General features: G+C 40.9%; 1 protein-coding gene across 3 annotated transcripts; it reads left to right on the forward strand.

Moving 5' to 3' along the window:
- The first annotated feature begins 217 nt into the window (after positions 1-217).
- Positions 218-14,393, forward strand: si:ch211-113g11.6 (uncharacterized protein LOC559008 homolog). 3 transcript variants are annotated; one of them, XM_042106411.1, is made up of 15 exons: positions 218-325; positions 436-477; positions 1,971-2,110; positions 2,352-2,414; positions 3,158-3,253; positions 5,588-5,690; positions 6,133-6,240; positions 6,820-6,959; positions 7,368-7,540; positions 7,945-8,053; positions 8,254-8,452; positions 8,561-8,676; positions 9,338-9,510; positions 10,312-10,367; positions 10,499-14,393. In XM_042106411.1, the coding sequence occupies exons 3-15, from the start codon at positions 2,009-2,011 to the stop codon at positions 10,843-10,845; spliced, it is 1,785 nt and encodes a 594-aa protein (XP_041962345.1). In that variant the 5' UTR covers positions 218-325; positions 436-477; positions 1,971-2,008; the 3' UTR covers positions 10,846-14,393. The 3 variants fall into 3 exon arrangements, with proteins under 3 accessions (XP_041962345.1, XP_041962342.1, XP_041962344.1); XM_042106410.1 differs by having other exon boundaries at positions 241-264; positions 359-477; XM_042106408.1 differs by having other exon boundaries at positions 218-477.
- Positions 14,394-15,603: the final 1,210 nt, after the last annotated feature.

Below are 15,603 nucleotides of genomic sequence, written 5' to 3' on the forward strand. Positions count from 1 at the left end.
ACGTATAGTTATGTTAGAACAACTGAGTAGCCTAATTTAGGTAAATTGCAATTACTGTTGGAAGTAGTCCAAGTTGAATTTTGTTTGATGTGTGTGTGTGTGTGTGTGTGTGTGTTGGGGGGGGGGGGGGGGGGGGGGGTCCATTTTTTCGTGTAATGCCACCTTTTCTTTTGAGGTGGAGCCTGTGAGTCCCCGACTTCTGAAAAGAGCCGTGGCGGACACAGACCAAGGGATTATTCGAGAGAGAGACTGGACCAATCAAGTGTATGATATCATCGGGTTGGTTAACCCCTACCGCTCACATACTCGCGCCGGGTTGTCTGAGGTAATCATCAAATTGTCTGAACATTATTTCCAGGATTGTTTCTCAACATCTGAGACAGACCAATCCTCTCAAGATGCATCGGATCTTATTGGCCATGCTATTTTCCGTAGTTTTGGCTGAGAGGACGCCTAGGCTGAAATTTGTTATCCAAGGTATGTTTTATTGCATGCAGCAATAACATAACGTGATTATGAAATAAAGTTGCTGGGACGCATCCACGTTATCTATGTCGAGACGTGTAGTAATACAGTTGATTCATCCCACGCCAAATGTATAATTTTCTGTTTCATCCGTCGAAATAGTTAAATGACCGAATGAATGGTAGATAAGAAAAATCCTGATTAAGCCCTCAGCGTATGGTTGAGGAGAAATGAATGTAAATAATAAAACGGTAGCCTATTAGTCGTGAAAGATGTGTGAGAGTGCAGTATGTGCATGAAAACATTGATTAGGCTACATCTCAAGTAATCAATCAATCAATTTTGCGGCGGTGCAACAACAGCTGTGTGCAACAGAAACATATATTTGTCAACTGGACTAGCGTCATCACTTAACCACTTGTGGAGTCAGCTGACTGAAGTATTATGAGAGCTTGGAAAATGCGCAGCATATAAATTGATATCCCAGGTAAAATAGGCCGTAAGTAATGGAATTTCTGTGGTTTCTTTGCGATGTAACTTTTGTGATTTTATGACCACCCAATGGTGATGGTCCTGAAGCACGTTGAATTGCTTCTCAGCCAGCGCGTTGCCATTTGCCCAAACCTAAATTGATCGTTACACCGATGTGTTGTTAACAACCTGCTTTATATGAAGGACTACACTATAAAGCGTATGCGTATAGTCTTTGTGTTAAAACGCACTTATCAGTACTCAATACGTTTCGGCGGAGCGGGTCTTGCGTTGCAGAACTGCAATGCAGTCGCTCATACTAAGGTAATGATGCCACTGCAGCAGTAGCCTGCCGCTGTCTCACTGAAGACTGAGCAATATAAGCGACCTCGAAAACATCGCACATAAACGCTCGCACGCGCCCGCACACACTGACACACACACACACACACCAATCAGACACTGGATAGATGGAAAATTCCACTCATCCAGAGCACAATTATTCATTCAAAGCACGCCCGCCACCACACTTCGTTCTCAGACGCAAGTGTATAGGTCCATAATGCACAAAGCTGTATATTGACGTTGTGTAGAAGTTGCAAACATCACTCCCGCTCATAGAAAAACCACCCCGGGTAAACCCTGTTTAATTCAGCGATCCATATATGGTTTCTTACTTCTGAGCAAAAGGCGCCGAAGAAGCACTATAAGCCTAGCATTTGACCGCAAAGACTCAAAAGAGAATGTATGGCGCGATACGTTTCAGGACCACGGACAGCACCAGTAGCCTCGCCCAGCATCTCCTATTCCAGACACGTTTAGTTAAATTGTCAGAGGACTGGCGATGCGAAACGCTCTGACCACAGGATCGAAAATTGCCCATCCCATTTGCATTTTGTCATAGCAACCACACTAGCATGTATCACCGATTCTCCTCGGCTTTACCTTTACCAGTTCAGAAACGGGGTAATCAAGTTAACTATTTGAAGGTTTTAAAATAAATATATTACACCGACGTCTGTCATGTCCTACAGAACCAGACAGGTTTCATTTCGAGAAACCAGAGAACTACATGACTGTATACCACAAGCAGGGAACTGATGTCCTCTACGTGGGAGGCCAGGCAGTTATCTATATGCTGACATTCACTGACAAAGGAGTCCAAGACACGAAGGTAGGCGGTGATTTAGTAACCCTACACTAGGACACTGTTCCTCTGCCCTAGCTTTGACCCAGGGAAAAGAGAAATTGATACACCTATAAACTAAACCAATTCAATATAGGTTAATCGTTGTGTATTAATATAATAGTAGCCTAGCCTATATAAACTAATATATAATATAATTAACACCAGTAATGTCTGTTTCACCTGGTTAACATGGTTTATATGTTTAAACAATGTATTTTCTCTTCAGATCCCAGTTGTCACAAATCAGAATGTCAAGGAGACATGCCTCTCCAAAACTGCCTGGGGCACGGTATGTTGTTGCATTTGAGTTGAGTTATGCATGTTGTGTGCATCATTCACATTTTTACACCTAATGATTACCATCTGAACTCATGTAAATTGACAACTGTTTTATGCACATTGAGATATGTCAATTAACCTTGTTTGACTCTTAACTTTGTTAAAAAAATAAATACTATACTTCTGTGAAGTAGAGTAGTCTCTGCATTGCTAGGCTATTGTCTGAGAGGATAGCTACTGAGTCAGCTATATTGGTTTCCCATCAACCTTATGCTGACACTGAAAACAGGCAAACACAAAACCCAGAACATCTGGTGCTGTTTTTCCTTGTTGAATGGTTTTGCTATAATCTACAGCATGACTGAAATTGAAGATATTGAAAGTATTGATCATGGTGGAGACTATCATTTTGATGTGAAATGTTTACTACCAGGCTCTCTGTCCATTTCCAACACCATGTTCAATTTGAACTTTATAACTCAATTGGAAAACCATGTAAATCCACGATCCACCATGCAGTAGTCGGTTTAGCAGTTTAGCAAGGCATATTTGTACTGATAATCATGTCTAGTCCCCGTGCTTGTGAGCATATACAGAACAGAATACAGAATATACATATACTTTGACATTTAACTTAGTATTGGCAAGATTAGCTGAGTCATTCTGACATTCTACAAATAGCCCAAATGTGCTTCACTTCCAGTCATAGCCTGGGTCATGAGAGATTTTATTTAACATCTCTTTTGTTATCAGCTAGACTGTGATAATTTCATCACCGTTCTTGAAGAAGTCAATGGTACATTTGTGGTTTGTGGAACAAACGCAGGCTCTCCCAAGTGCTGGCTTCTGGTGAGTCTACTTCCTCCATTTTTGTATTATTATGTTAATGCCGATTGTCATATTTTTTATTTATTGGAACTTTCCACGACTAGATATGACCTCATCCTTATTTCTCAGAAGCCCATATGGCAGGCCGCCTTTACTAAGATGGGGAGAAAAGCTTTTAAAATGATGCTCTCTCGGCAAGGGTGTATGACAGGATGACTGGGAGGTCATGTTTAGATTAATTATCACTGGCAGGTCTAAGCCATTTGCATCAACATGCTATTCTACTTGCCTGGTATTCCAACCTTGAACACGTTGTTGTTGTTGTTGTTGTTGTCTGATATTTAGCAGATGCTTTTATCCAAAGCGACATGGACTCATAACTGCGGGTTACTTTTCCAATCCACAAAATTGCTTTCTGAACTTAAGATGTCGATGCGTCTGAACACACATAAAGTAAAAAAGAAATGTGATAAAGAATCTGTAATGAAATGAAACACATCCTTGAGGTATGGTTTTAGCAGGGATGTATTACTGCACGGGCCTACCGGGCCCAGGTCCAGGGGCCCAAGGGGTCAGGGGGCCCTGAAGCCCAAGCCTTTGCATGGACTCATTGCCTCAATATCAACACATCAGGATGTAGGCTATCAATCTGATTGAATTAAAGTATTGGCTATCCCCCAAAATGCACCATGCAATGCAATCACATCAAACAAATTAAAAAAATTCTGGGGTAGGACCCCCCCCCCCCCCCCCACATATGTGACAATTAGTGGGGGGCCCTTAATACATCTGGGCCCAGGGGCCCGAAAGTTCATAATCCGTCCATGGGTTTTAGGGAGTGTAGGGGGTGATGGTAGTGCATAGTGGATAAGGAGCTGGGTTACCATGCAGTAGCCTGAAAAGTTGTGAGTTCTGTTCCCAGCAGCCGCTGTTGTGGCCTTGAGGAAGGCACTTACCACTGCTAATTATGCTCCGCAAATAATTTATATCTGTAAATTGGAAATAAATAAAGATGAAATGTAGCAAAGTGTAAAGACTATTAGTATAATTAGATATAACTGTGCCTGACCAGCATCCAAAACTATTACTGAAACAAAAAGAAGATTAGACTTTCTGCCAGAGTATACGAAATGAGCACAAACAAAGATTAAAATAAGAGTGCACTAAGCCGTGGACACAGATAAAAGCCAAATAAGGAAAGGGACTGCAGGAACTAAACAGCTAAAGATAAGAACTAAATGCACAATACAAAAAGGTACAAATATAGATTTTAAAAAATCAACATCTAGTTTAATAATCCATAATCAATAATTCTGTCTATACTGCCCTGCAAAGGCAAAAGACCTTAACTCGCTAGAGTGTGAGACAAGAAAAATGACTTTAAACTTTTTGTTTCGTATGGTTTTGGAAGTTATGGTTGTCATACCCCCTTATTTGTTCTGTTAAAACCATCAAATTGACTCACAATATTTATTCACATGATAAAGGAGGTCTCAAATACCCATGATGTTAAGGTGTTTTGCCTTTGTAGGCCAGTATAGCTGTACATTTTAAAATAACCTGTAAAATCAGTCTAGATAAAACACTGCTAAATAGGCAGTTACAGAGCATATGGGCGACAAAGGATTTGTTTCCATTCCATGTTAATCATGTCCTTGGTTTAGGTAAGAGAGTCTAATTAGTTCATCAAAGGTTAAATGTTCTGATGTGTAGCCAAGACCAATGCCATGAAGCAGTTTGTAGTTAATCAATAAAGCCCTGAAATCAATTATTAGACCTACTCAGTGCAGTGAGAGGCCTTTTTCTGGCTTAGGTTTTCACTGAGTAGCTGAACGGTAACTTTGTGGGGTTTGAGAGTTGAAAGTATAAATAACTGATAAATAACTGCTGAAACAGTCCAGGCACGGAAAGATAAGGGAACTGAGAGCAAGCGTTATCTTATAAAAGAATGCCCCTCAAAGATCAAAGGCACGATTGGAATTTGCTTTCTCTGTGCAAAAGAAAAAATAGATCTAATCTGTAAACACAGTATTTCTTGAATGTAGATTTGATGTTTTAGAGTTGAGAGAAGCCGACAGTAACTGTACATGTCTGGTAGTGTTCACAGTCAAGGAAAAGTACCCCGGTTTTAGTGGGATTTAGCCAAGTTATGTAAGGGATGCCAAGCAAAGTGGCTAAATGCATAATCGTGCTGTATTTGACTGACGTGGAATGTGAAGAAATTAAGGCTCAAGTAGAAATGTGTTCAAAAGCTGCTAAGTGTATACTTTCTTGACCTGGCACAGAACTCCTGAGTTTCCTCAACCCTTTCTTTTTTAACCAGTGTTTGTATCTGTGTTCTGATGATCTCCACAGAACAACACTGTGCTCAGTGAGGTGCCCAAAGATGGACGCATGACCGCCGCGTCAGACATCTTCCCCCGCTTCCCCTCCCACCGCTCCGTCAGCCTCTCAGCAGGTAGCAGACCAAACGCCTGCGCCTCAGCCCCAGCCTGCTCTAATATACTGCTCTAGTTTATGCCACAAAGGGGTCACAGGAAACTGAGAGACAGGCAACTGCGTGGGGATATAGGGCAATGTCAAACAGTGGCTCAGTTTGGCACTGCTCTGAATGCCCTTTTAATGATTTTGATGTACTATATGCGTCTCTGGATATCTCGTGATTGGAGACACACACACACACACACACACACACACACACACACACGCACAGAAACACACACCACTGATTGATGTGTAATTGCAGTATTGTGTTTTGCCCTATTAAATATTTAAATATGGCCTCAAAATACAGTGTTGTTGCACAAAATTCAGGCCTTTTTTGACCCTTAGGGAAGTGATGTCCTACATTGACACTCTTTTCTTATGGTGTACTGAGATGTGATTTCTTGTGCTTTGAGAGGGGAGTCTCTACGCTGCCCTGTCGACAGTGGATCAGCAGCAGGGTTCTATCCGTCGAGTCTTGGGGTCTGGACGGCTACTCAAAACCGAGAGCAAATGGCTCCTCAGTAAGTGTGTGTGTGTGTGTGTGTGTGTGTGTGTGTGTGTGTGTGTGTGTGTTTGAGTGGTTGATATATTGAGTTGTCAGAGGACACAGGAGACCGTAATGAACGGAAGGGGATTAGCAAGGGAAAAAGAAAAGGGGGGAAGTGGGGGTGATACTCCATAATGGAGTCCTCTTCACCATAACACCAAAGACCTCCATAATGGAGTCCTCTTCACCATAACACCAAAGACCTCCATAATGGAGTCATCTCCACCATAACACCAAAGACCTCCATAATGGAGTCATCTCCACCATAACACCAAAAACCTCCATAATGGAGTCCTCTTCACCATAACACCAAAAACCTCCATAATGGAGTCCTCTCCACCATAACACAAAAAACCTCCATAATGGAGTCCTCTCCACCATAACACCATAGACCTCCATAATGGAGTCCTCTCATCCATAGACCTCCATAATGGAGTCCTCTCCACCATAACGCAAAATACCTTCATAATGGAGTCCTCTCCACCATAACACAACTGATTGGTCTCTGTCTGTCTCTCTGTCTGGATGCGACTCCTGGCACCGCTCACTCCAGACCCCCAGTTTGCGGGAGCGGCCTTAATCCCAGCATCGCACAAACACAAGGAGGAGATCTATTTCATGTTCAGTGAGGTCAACAAGACGGCCAGTGTGGACGAGGAGCTCTACAGGGCACGTATTGCACGTGTCTGCCTGGTAAGTACATTTACAGTAGCAGCATTTTTAAATGGTGTAAATGGCTTAAAAGGTTTGTGTTTGTTATTCATTGTGTTACAATGTTGTGTGAGACTGTGATTATAGAGCTTTTCATGTCAATACACTGTATATGTTAAAGAACATACTGTGTAATGAAATTCTCTCTGTCACTCATGGGTACAATTGTAGTATATAACCATTTGTACCCATATTATTATAAGTGACGGAGAGGATTCCAAGGCCAGTGCTGGATAGTGTGTTTATTTCTCTCTCTCTCTCTCTCTCTCTCTCTCTCTCTCTCTCTGTCTCTCTGTGTCTGTCACCCCCCCGCCTCTCTCTCTCTCTCTCTCTCTCTCTCTGTCACTCTCTCTCTCTCTCTCTCTGTCTCTGTCACTCTCTCTCTATCAGACTGACCAGGGGGGTGCGAAGAACATCCTGCCAGACTCCTGGACCACCTTCCTGAAGGCCCGAGTGATGTGTGGCAGTGGGAACACCGCGCAGCAGTACAACAACATCAAGCAGGCCTACGTCCTGACATCGCAGAGGACTGGCATCATGTACGGTCTCTTCTCCAATGCCTGGTAAGTGGATGCACTGCAGCTGAATTTTTAGGTGGACATTGAGGTAAAGATAAATTTGCAGTAATTTACACAGGGGTAAACAGACCCATCTTTTCCCAGAGGACACACAGTAAATTGAGTTAATGTTGATTTTGCAGCCTTAACATTGCATGTGTATAATTATTTTTAAAGGTAGTGTGTGTGTGTGTGTGGGGTGTATCTATGAACACCATGCATATATTCCCTATATATATGCATATATATATATATATATATATATGCATATGCTGCTACTGTAAATGTACTTACCAGGCAGACACGTGCAATACGTGCCCTGTAGAGCTCCTTGTCCACACTGGCCGTCTTGTTGACCTCACTGAACATGAAATAGATCTCCTCCTATATATATAAACTATCCTCTCCAGGGAAACGACAGTTGTTTGTGCCTACTCCATTGAAGACATTGACCAGGCCTTCTCCACATCCAAACTGAAAGGCTATAACAGCCCTCTTATTGGACAGCGCCCTGGAACAGTGAGATTCTCTTTTTCTAATAAAATGGCAGAGAATATCCTATATAATATCTATTCAGTTGGCTACCAGATATACATGTTCAGATGTCTACAAGAAAACATGTATGCATTTGATGGAAAACATCTAAGTAGGGCATTAAAAAACATCAACAAGAAAAGTGTTCTCTTTTAATTTACATCAGTCCCTTATTGTGTTTGCAGTGCACTGTGAACACCACAACACCTCCAAACACCAAGACCCTTGAGGTCATCCGAGATCACCCCGAGATTGAGGATGTGATACGACCAATCGGTTACGCTCCTTTGGACTTGCCCACGGACGACCATTTCACTCATATCGTCATGGGTACTGCGCTGGCTGTCAACGGCGAACACTATAGTGTGGTCTATCTCGGCACAGGTAAGAGTCTGAAGGCTGACACGTGCAGTAATTAATGAGTGGCGAGCAAATAAGACTCTGATCTTTGCCTCTGTAGATGATTGAATATGTTTTTTCTTGGTACCCCAGAGCAGGGAAAGGTGCTGAAGGTCCTCCACACTTTTGATGAGGCATTCATCATTTCCCAGTTCTCTCTCTTCCATAACGAGGGGCCAGTACTGAGCATGGCCATAGACTCCCAGAAGGTACAGAAACAATTAGTCAATCTCATCATCAGTTATGTATCCAATTATGTGTATATGTTGTTTCAAGATTAGCTTCCAAATACTGTACAAAGTTCCAAACATTCACCAAAAAAGGTATAAATAATTGAATGAAATTTGGGGAAAAATCTGTTTTGGAGACTATAATTGCTATACCATTATTATGCCATAAATACACTTAGCCACTGAAACATTCATTATTTTTACTGGAGAGTTTGGTTCCAAAACACTACTGTATATCCACCATTTTAATGAATTTTCATTTTTTCATTTTGTTTTCCAAATAATTTCAGTAGAACTGTAATTGGGTATTGCTATTTGATATATCAATTACTCAATCAAAACAACACAACTGCAATTTGATTGATATTACCTAAAATACACAATTAAATAGCATGACTTTTTAAAATATTTTTAAAAAACGGAGACATTTTGGAACCGAACTCTTCACATGTAAATATCAGTTCGAGACCTTCGCTTGCTAGGATTGCAATAAGAAGTAGAGGAGCCTCTAAATGCTACACTGTGAATTCCACTATGGATTGTGGAACATGGGCTCACCAGTGAGTCCTCCTGAATCCCAGCCAATATAAAGTGATTGTCCATTCTCATCACATCCCAAACGTCTGGCCTGCCTCCCCAGGGTCACCTCTACGTGGGTACCTCCACAGAGATCCAGCGTGTTCCCCTCGCAGACTGCAGTCGTTATGGAGACAGCTGTCGAGAGTGTATCCTGTCTAGAGACCCTTACTGTGGTTGGGACCGTGCAAAAAGGAAGTGCTTGGCCATCCCAGCTGGATACAACATTAGCACTGGGTATGAGACACCAATGTTGGCAGAATACCTGAAAAATATAACATTTAATGGATATTTAACCCTCCTGTTATCCTTGGGGTCAATTTGACCCCAGGCAACGTTTAACATCATAAAATATATGGTTCACTTTTTTTTTTTTTGCTTCATGTTTCATGACTTTTCCTCAATTGAAGGGTACAACAGAGTTAGCATGAATTTGTACAACAGAGTTAGCATGAATTTGTACAATAATATGTTTTCAATGTCCTATACAAATATTTTGTACATTGATGTTCCTTGGGGTCAGTTTGACCCCAGCTGTATGAAACATAGGATACATGAATATTTGACACATTATGAATATTATTATTTGAATAGTATGGGAACATATTGTTATTATCATTACACATATTACATACACAATACTTATTACATATAAGTCATTTTGGCAGGACTGTATAAGTCAAAAGGGGAAGCAACAGCAAGCATTTGGGCTGCTGACACTGGATGGGCAATATTGCCAGCCAGGGTTCCAAGGTTCATAAAGGGGCGTGGGGGGGTGGGATTGTTTTGTAGGGCTTTTGGTGGTGGCTATTACACTCTTGTTAAGTACCTGTCACAAAAAAACTGGGTAACAATATGAATTATAATCATTTTCTGAGGGTTTATTTAGCTGGGGTCAAATTGACCCCAAGGATAAAGAGTGTCGGTAAGATTTGAGGATAACACAAGGGTTGGATAATTCTGAAGACCAAATTTTTAGTGCAAGCTTTTGAAATGTGGAGTAATGACCATCCTTTTTTCTCTTCTACTCCAACAAAGTGCACTCAGCCAAAACCTTGATCAGTCCAACGCCTCAATCTGCGGAGATGTTAAAGGTGGGTAGGCTATAATGCAGTGTCCTGCAAACCACAAGAAACTGTGGCCAAATGTTAATGCATATCAACAGTTGAATTACATTTGCCTACGCTACCTCTGACTAACAGAATGCTTCTGCTTGCCTCTCCAGCCATGAAGAGCCGAGCCACGGTGCCTAAAGATGTGGTCATTAACTCCAAAGGTCCTGTCCTGCTCCCGTGCCCTGTCCGCTCCTACCACGCCACATATCGCTGGGAAAAGGACGACTGTAGCAAGCACTATCCCTGCACCATCTCAGGGACCTCCTGCGTGCTGGCGCCCACACCCGAGCTGCCTTTGAAGGAAGGTGTGTTCCGTTGCATGGCCGTGGAAGACGGCTTCAAACAGGAAGTGGTGTCCTATCGCCTGGTGTTCAATGGCAGTCCACTTCCTGTCTCCTTGGCCTCCACCCTGAGCGTCTCTGTTCTTCTGGCCGCGTCCACCCTTTGGCTTCTGTAGGTCTGTGTTCCCCGTACCCCCTACCCCCACATTGGTGAGCGAGTGAGTGAGTGATGGACAAGATGATCTCAAGGTTAGGTTCGCAGAGCAGCGTTGCAGGCCTGGGTGAATGAATGACGTGAGTTGACCCTGTCTGTGTGTCACTCTTGGCTGTTTACGGCCTGCGTGAATACTAGGATTGTAGTACTTGAGTCTGGTCTCGAGACCACAAATGAATGGCCTTCGTCTTTACACTGTTCTCCAACATGAATTTTTACTTACCTTCATCCCGATGTCACCAGAGACCTGATCTGAATCACAAACCAAAAATTGCAGAAATAATTTTGTTAAAAACAATTCTGTCTTTTTTTGCCCCACTCATGCAGCTGTGCCACCCCCTGCTACTTAGAACTGATCAAGGCTTTGGCCTCTTGTCTCCTAACTATTATGGTAGTTTCAAGAAGGTACTTAAAGTCTCAAGAATTCAAGTAGTGGTCTTGGCCTTGTCATGCTTTTTGGTTGTGGGTTTTTATGCAGTCCTCGTTGTTCTGGCCCATTATACAAGACAATACAGGCCGAGATCGTAGATCATCCATTTGCAGCTTATAGTTTTGCAATATGGCAAATACAGCTTTTCTCTCTGAAAGTGCACTTCAGATGGAAGTGGCTCATGAATTCTCTTTGGAGCTTATTACAGTGACAAAAATACTGTCCTATGCTCAGTTCTACTCAGAAATCAAATGATCATTTAGTCAGTAAGATCATTCTTGATTTACCATCAAAATTAACATCTTCAACTCATGGTGTAAAGATTAGAATCATCGAAATATGGAGGTTATATAACCCTTAGATAACAAATAAAGAGTAGTGGGCATATTGTGAGTGTGGAGAGTTAATACTAGATGGGGGTCCGAGAGGGGGGTGTTATCTGGAGAAAAGCATATTTCATGTTTTAAAATGTACCTCAGTGACTCAGTGTGTGAGTAGGAGTGGGGTTCAGTGGGAGAGAGAGAGTAAACAAATATCAATAGCCAGAAGCTGGAAAAGGAAAGCTGGGCTTTGTTATAGTTAAATATTAAATTTGTTTTAAATTACATTTCTTGGTCTCGGTCTTGACTCGTACTCTGTCACCTAGATTTTGTAATGCCCCCCCCCCCCCCCCCCCTCCCCCCCCCTTCTTAGACTTGGTAGTATCTTGATCTGAGGCTCAGAATTATGATCTTCAACACAACATGAGTAAAATGCTACATTTCACCGATGAAGCCTACAATTTGCCTGGGGTTAATACATTTACTAATGTTAAGTTAGGTTACCTTTGTATTAAATTAATGAATACAAAAACAGTACTGTACAACTGCTGAAGTCATAGTATGCATTTAGAATACAAATATGTATACATATAGATAATATAAATTATTTTATACTCATATACAATTTATGTCTTGCCAAACATACCATATAATTTTAGTGTAATTTTTAAAAACTAATTTGAGTGCTTGGCAAACCTATCTTTGGATGCTGTAGGAGGCCTAATGTCCCTGTTTGTATTGGTAAATGCTTTGACACTTGTGTGTAGGATTTCATGAATTCTTAAAGCTTGAAAACTGCTGTAATAATGGCAACTAATGAATCCTCAAACAGAACAATTCTGGAAAGTGGAGAACTGGAACTAAAAAGCCTTAACATATATGGGATGGTATGTATCCCTAAGCACAATTCACAGTGAGAGCAGAGCTAAACTGTTGTTAATACATTTGAGAAATGGCTTTGTGCATGCCATAGAGCCTTACTCTTCTTTATTGTATTGCAAAGGGAGACAAACCCCAGAGGATCCACAGGTATCGATCCTACGTGTCACTGTGTCCAAGATCAGTCTGCCGTCACCGCAGGCTCTGTGTCATTCGTCAGAGCACATTCCATAGTTTTGCCTCTGCTTTGGCTTTTCCCAGTTGAGGTCATCTTAAGTGAAGGTCAAGTTAGTTTGAGTAAATTGTAGAATTGCGTTTTGTAGTTGCTGTGAAACGATGCTTGTGGTTATATCAATACGTAGGTATTGTGCATTTTCTCTGCTCTGCAAATGCCTACTTCCACCATTGCTGCCTATTTCCTAAAAACTGACATTCTATATATTAGTTGTGTAGTAAGGATTCATGCATAAAACACTAACCATGACCATCACCAAATGGCAAATAACTTCACTGGCAGAGAAAAGGGGACAATTATTTGCCTAGTTTGTGAGTGGTAACTGAAGAAACTGAAAGTGCATTAACCGCTAGAGGTTGAAATGGAGCTTCAGATAGCAGTCATACCCAGTAGAGACTTTCTGGCTTAACTGTGCTAGTAGGTTGTGCTGTAAAATGGAGCAAGTCTTGTTATTTCTGAAACTCTGTCTCTCATAACAGCTGACCCCAAATACCAATGAGGTTTTTCATCCTTCTTTCATTCCAGCACACAGTATTAACCCATCAGAACAACCAATATCGGTGTCAAATGCAACAGATGTGTTTTGAATGTAATTATGGTTTATGGACCTTTGCTTGTCCTTGTGGCCCTGATGTGGCAAATGTTTCCTCTAACGTCATTTTCGTAGTGTTATCAAATGCCAAAATAGTGATGCTGTCGTAAGTGCCATATCTAAGTCCTCTGTCTGGCCCACTCAGCTGTGTTGGTAACAGACCAGAGTAGCAGCTGCCAACGTCCAGAACAAGTGATTTAGTAGTGCTATACTGTGCTATACTGTATATAAAATGGAAGACCAGACTAATTCAGAACTTCTGCTAAACACTTTGACAAACAGCATAATGTATTTGCTATGTGAATGTACTGGATCTGGCGGCTGCATTTAACTAACACATGTGAAGAACTGTGCCAAACTCTGCTTCATGTGATTACACTTTGGACTATGTAATGGCCATATATGTCTGTCTTTGTTTCTTTACTTTTGCCTCCGTAACTGTCATACAGACACATTATCAATATAAAATACCATATCTACTAGGCATATTGTGGAACAGTGAAAAGGAATCAGTGTAAACATTAGGAGCACCATTTCTAAACATTTGTTTGCATACGAGCTAGACGACTGGGCCTGTAATTTCATATTGCCTCAAATAAAACCATACCACAAAACACATGTACATTAATATTAATTTGGGCCAAGAGATGTTTTCAAATGGGAACAAAGAGTCGACAACAATTGAATTGAAAACATTACATCACTTCTTGCAGCCGATTATTCTGAAATGTAGGCCTACGGATGAGCGGCAGGGAGGGTTGTTTTCCCATCATATAAAACTGCTGGTACATTTGCACTGCGTTTTGCCCAAGCAAAGTATGTAATTGTTTTTATTTGTATCGATAGTAAAATTATTGTTAAGGTCTCTGTTGATACTGTGTGGCCTCATGGTACATCATGTCAAATGCCAAATAACTTACCAGCATTTATTTTTTTAACAGGACAGATGCCTGTATGAAATGCAATACATCCAAATGTCATTGTGTATCATCGGCATACATTTCCCTGCACTGAAAATGTACACTGAAAGAATAAAGTATTAAACAAAAAGGAATATATTTGTCATGCATTGTTTTGTTTTTTTATTATTATTTTTATTTCTAATATTTCATATCTGATCGAGTACTACTTTGCTTTGCTCACTGCTTTGAAGATCACCAAGCCTCATTTTCTTCTATGAAGTATTTTTTGCTTGTGCAAGTGCCATTAAGATAGGATGTTTCAATCGCTGGGCCGGAATGAGTTTAATTTAAAAATGAGTTGTAGTTCATTCCAAGTAGAATCACAGTAGTATGCTCTGGCTCCCTATTAGTCACAATGTCTCTGTTGTCTTGCTTTATCATTCTGGTGATTTTACAAACTGAACAGAATTTTCTTCCTGTAGTATGTTGCTCAGTTGGTTGTATCATTATTAGTTTGAATTCACCACCCCAGAACCCCAGAGATCCTTCCTTCAGTCTCCAGGTCTTCATGAGCTATTTTATTTTGTGTGGGAGTATCGCTGCCTAGTGGCTACTGACTGATCATTCTGAGATACCACAGAGACACGGAATATGCTAAAAAGGAGATTATTAATCATGGAATGAATTAACCCATCTGATCTCATCATCCTTCTTCAGGATGGTTGCAGTAGATCCTCCAACACTTTATACAGCTCAAGAATGATCAGTGGTCCTCAGTAGCAGACACAGAAATATCCATAGCAGCAGATACAGTGGCAAGAAAAAGTATGTGAACCCATGCCATAGTTGACTAAAAAGAGGAATAAAAAATCATCTTTTGGAAATTGATCTTAATGCCTTAATTAAAAAAAAAGAGGATTTTCTTTGTGATTGAATAATGTATCATAAATAAATAAATGTTCTTTAAAATACAGGAGGCATAAGTATATGAACCCCAATGTTAAATTTCCAGAGACAGGCCGATTTTTATTTTTAAAGGCCAGTTATTTCATGGATCCAGGATACTATGCATCCTGATAAAGTTCCCTTGGCCTTTGGAATTAAAATAGCCTCACATCATCACATATCCTTCACCATACCCAGAGATTGGCATGGTTTTATTTCAGTTAGCCTAATAGCTGGTTTGATTTGCACTGAGCTATTTTTTGAAGGAAATAACTTACGTGTAATTTGTTACACATGCGCATGGTTCATTATGTATCCTTAGTATTTTGAATGTAGTTGTTACTAGGCTACATCTTCAGGCAAATGTAAATGTACATTTTGTATTAGAGGTGTGATAGTTTAGGTATTCATTCCCAG

This window comes from Alosa sapidissima, chromosome 10, assembly GCF_018492685.1.
Source record: "Alosa sapidissima isolate fAloSap1 chromosome 10, fAloSap1.pri, whole genome shotgun sequence".
NCBI lineage: Eukaryota > Metazoa > Chordata > Actinopteri > Clupeiformes > Clupeidae > Alosa > Alosa sapidissima.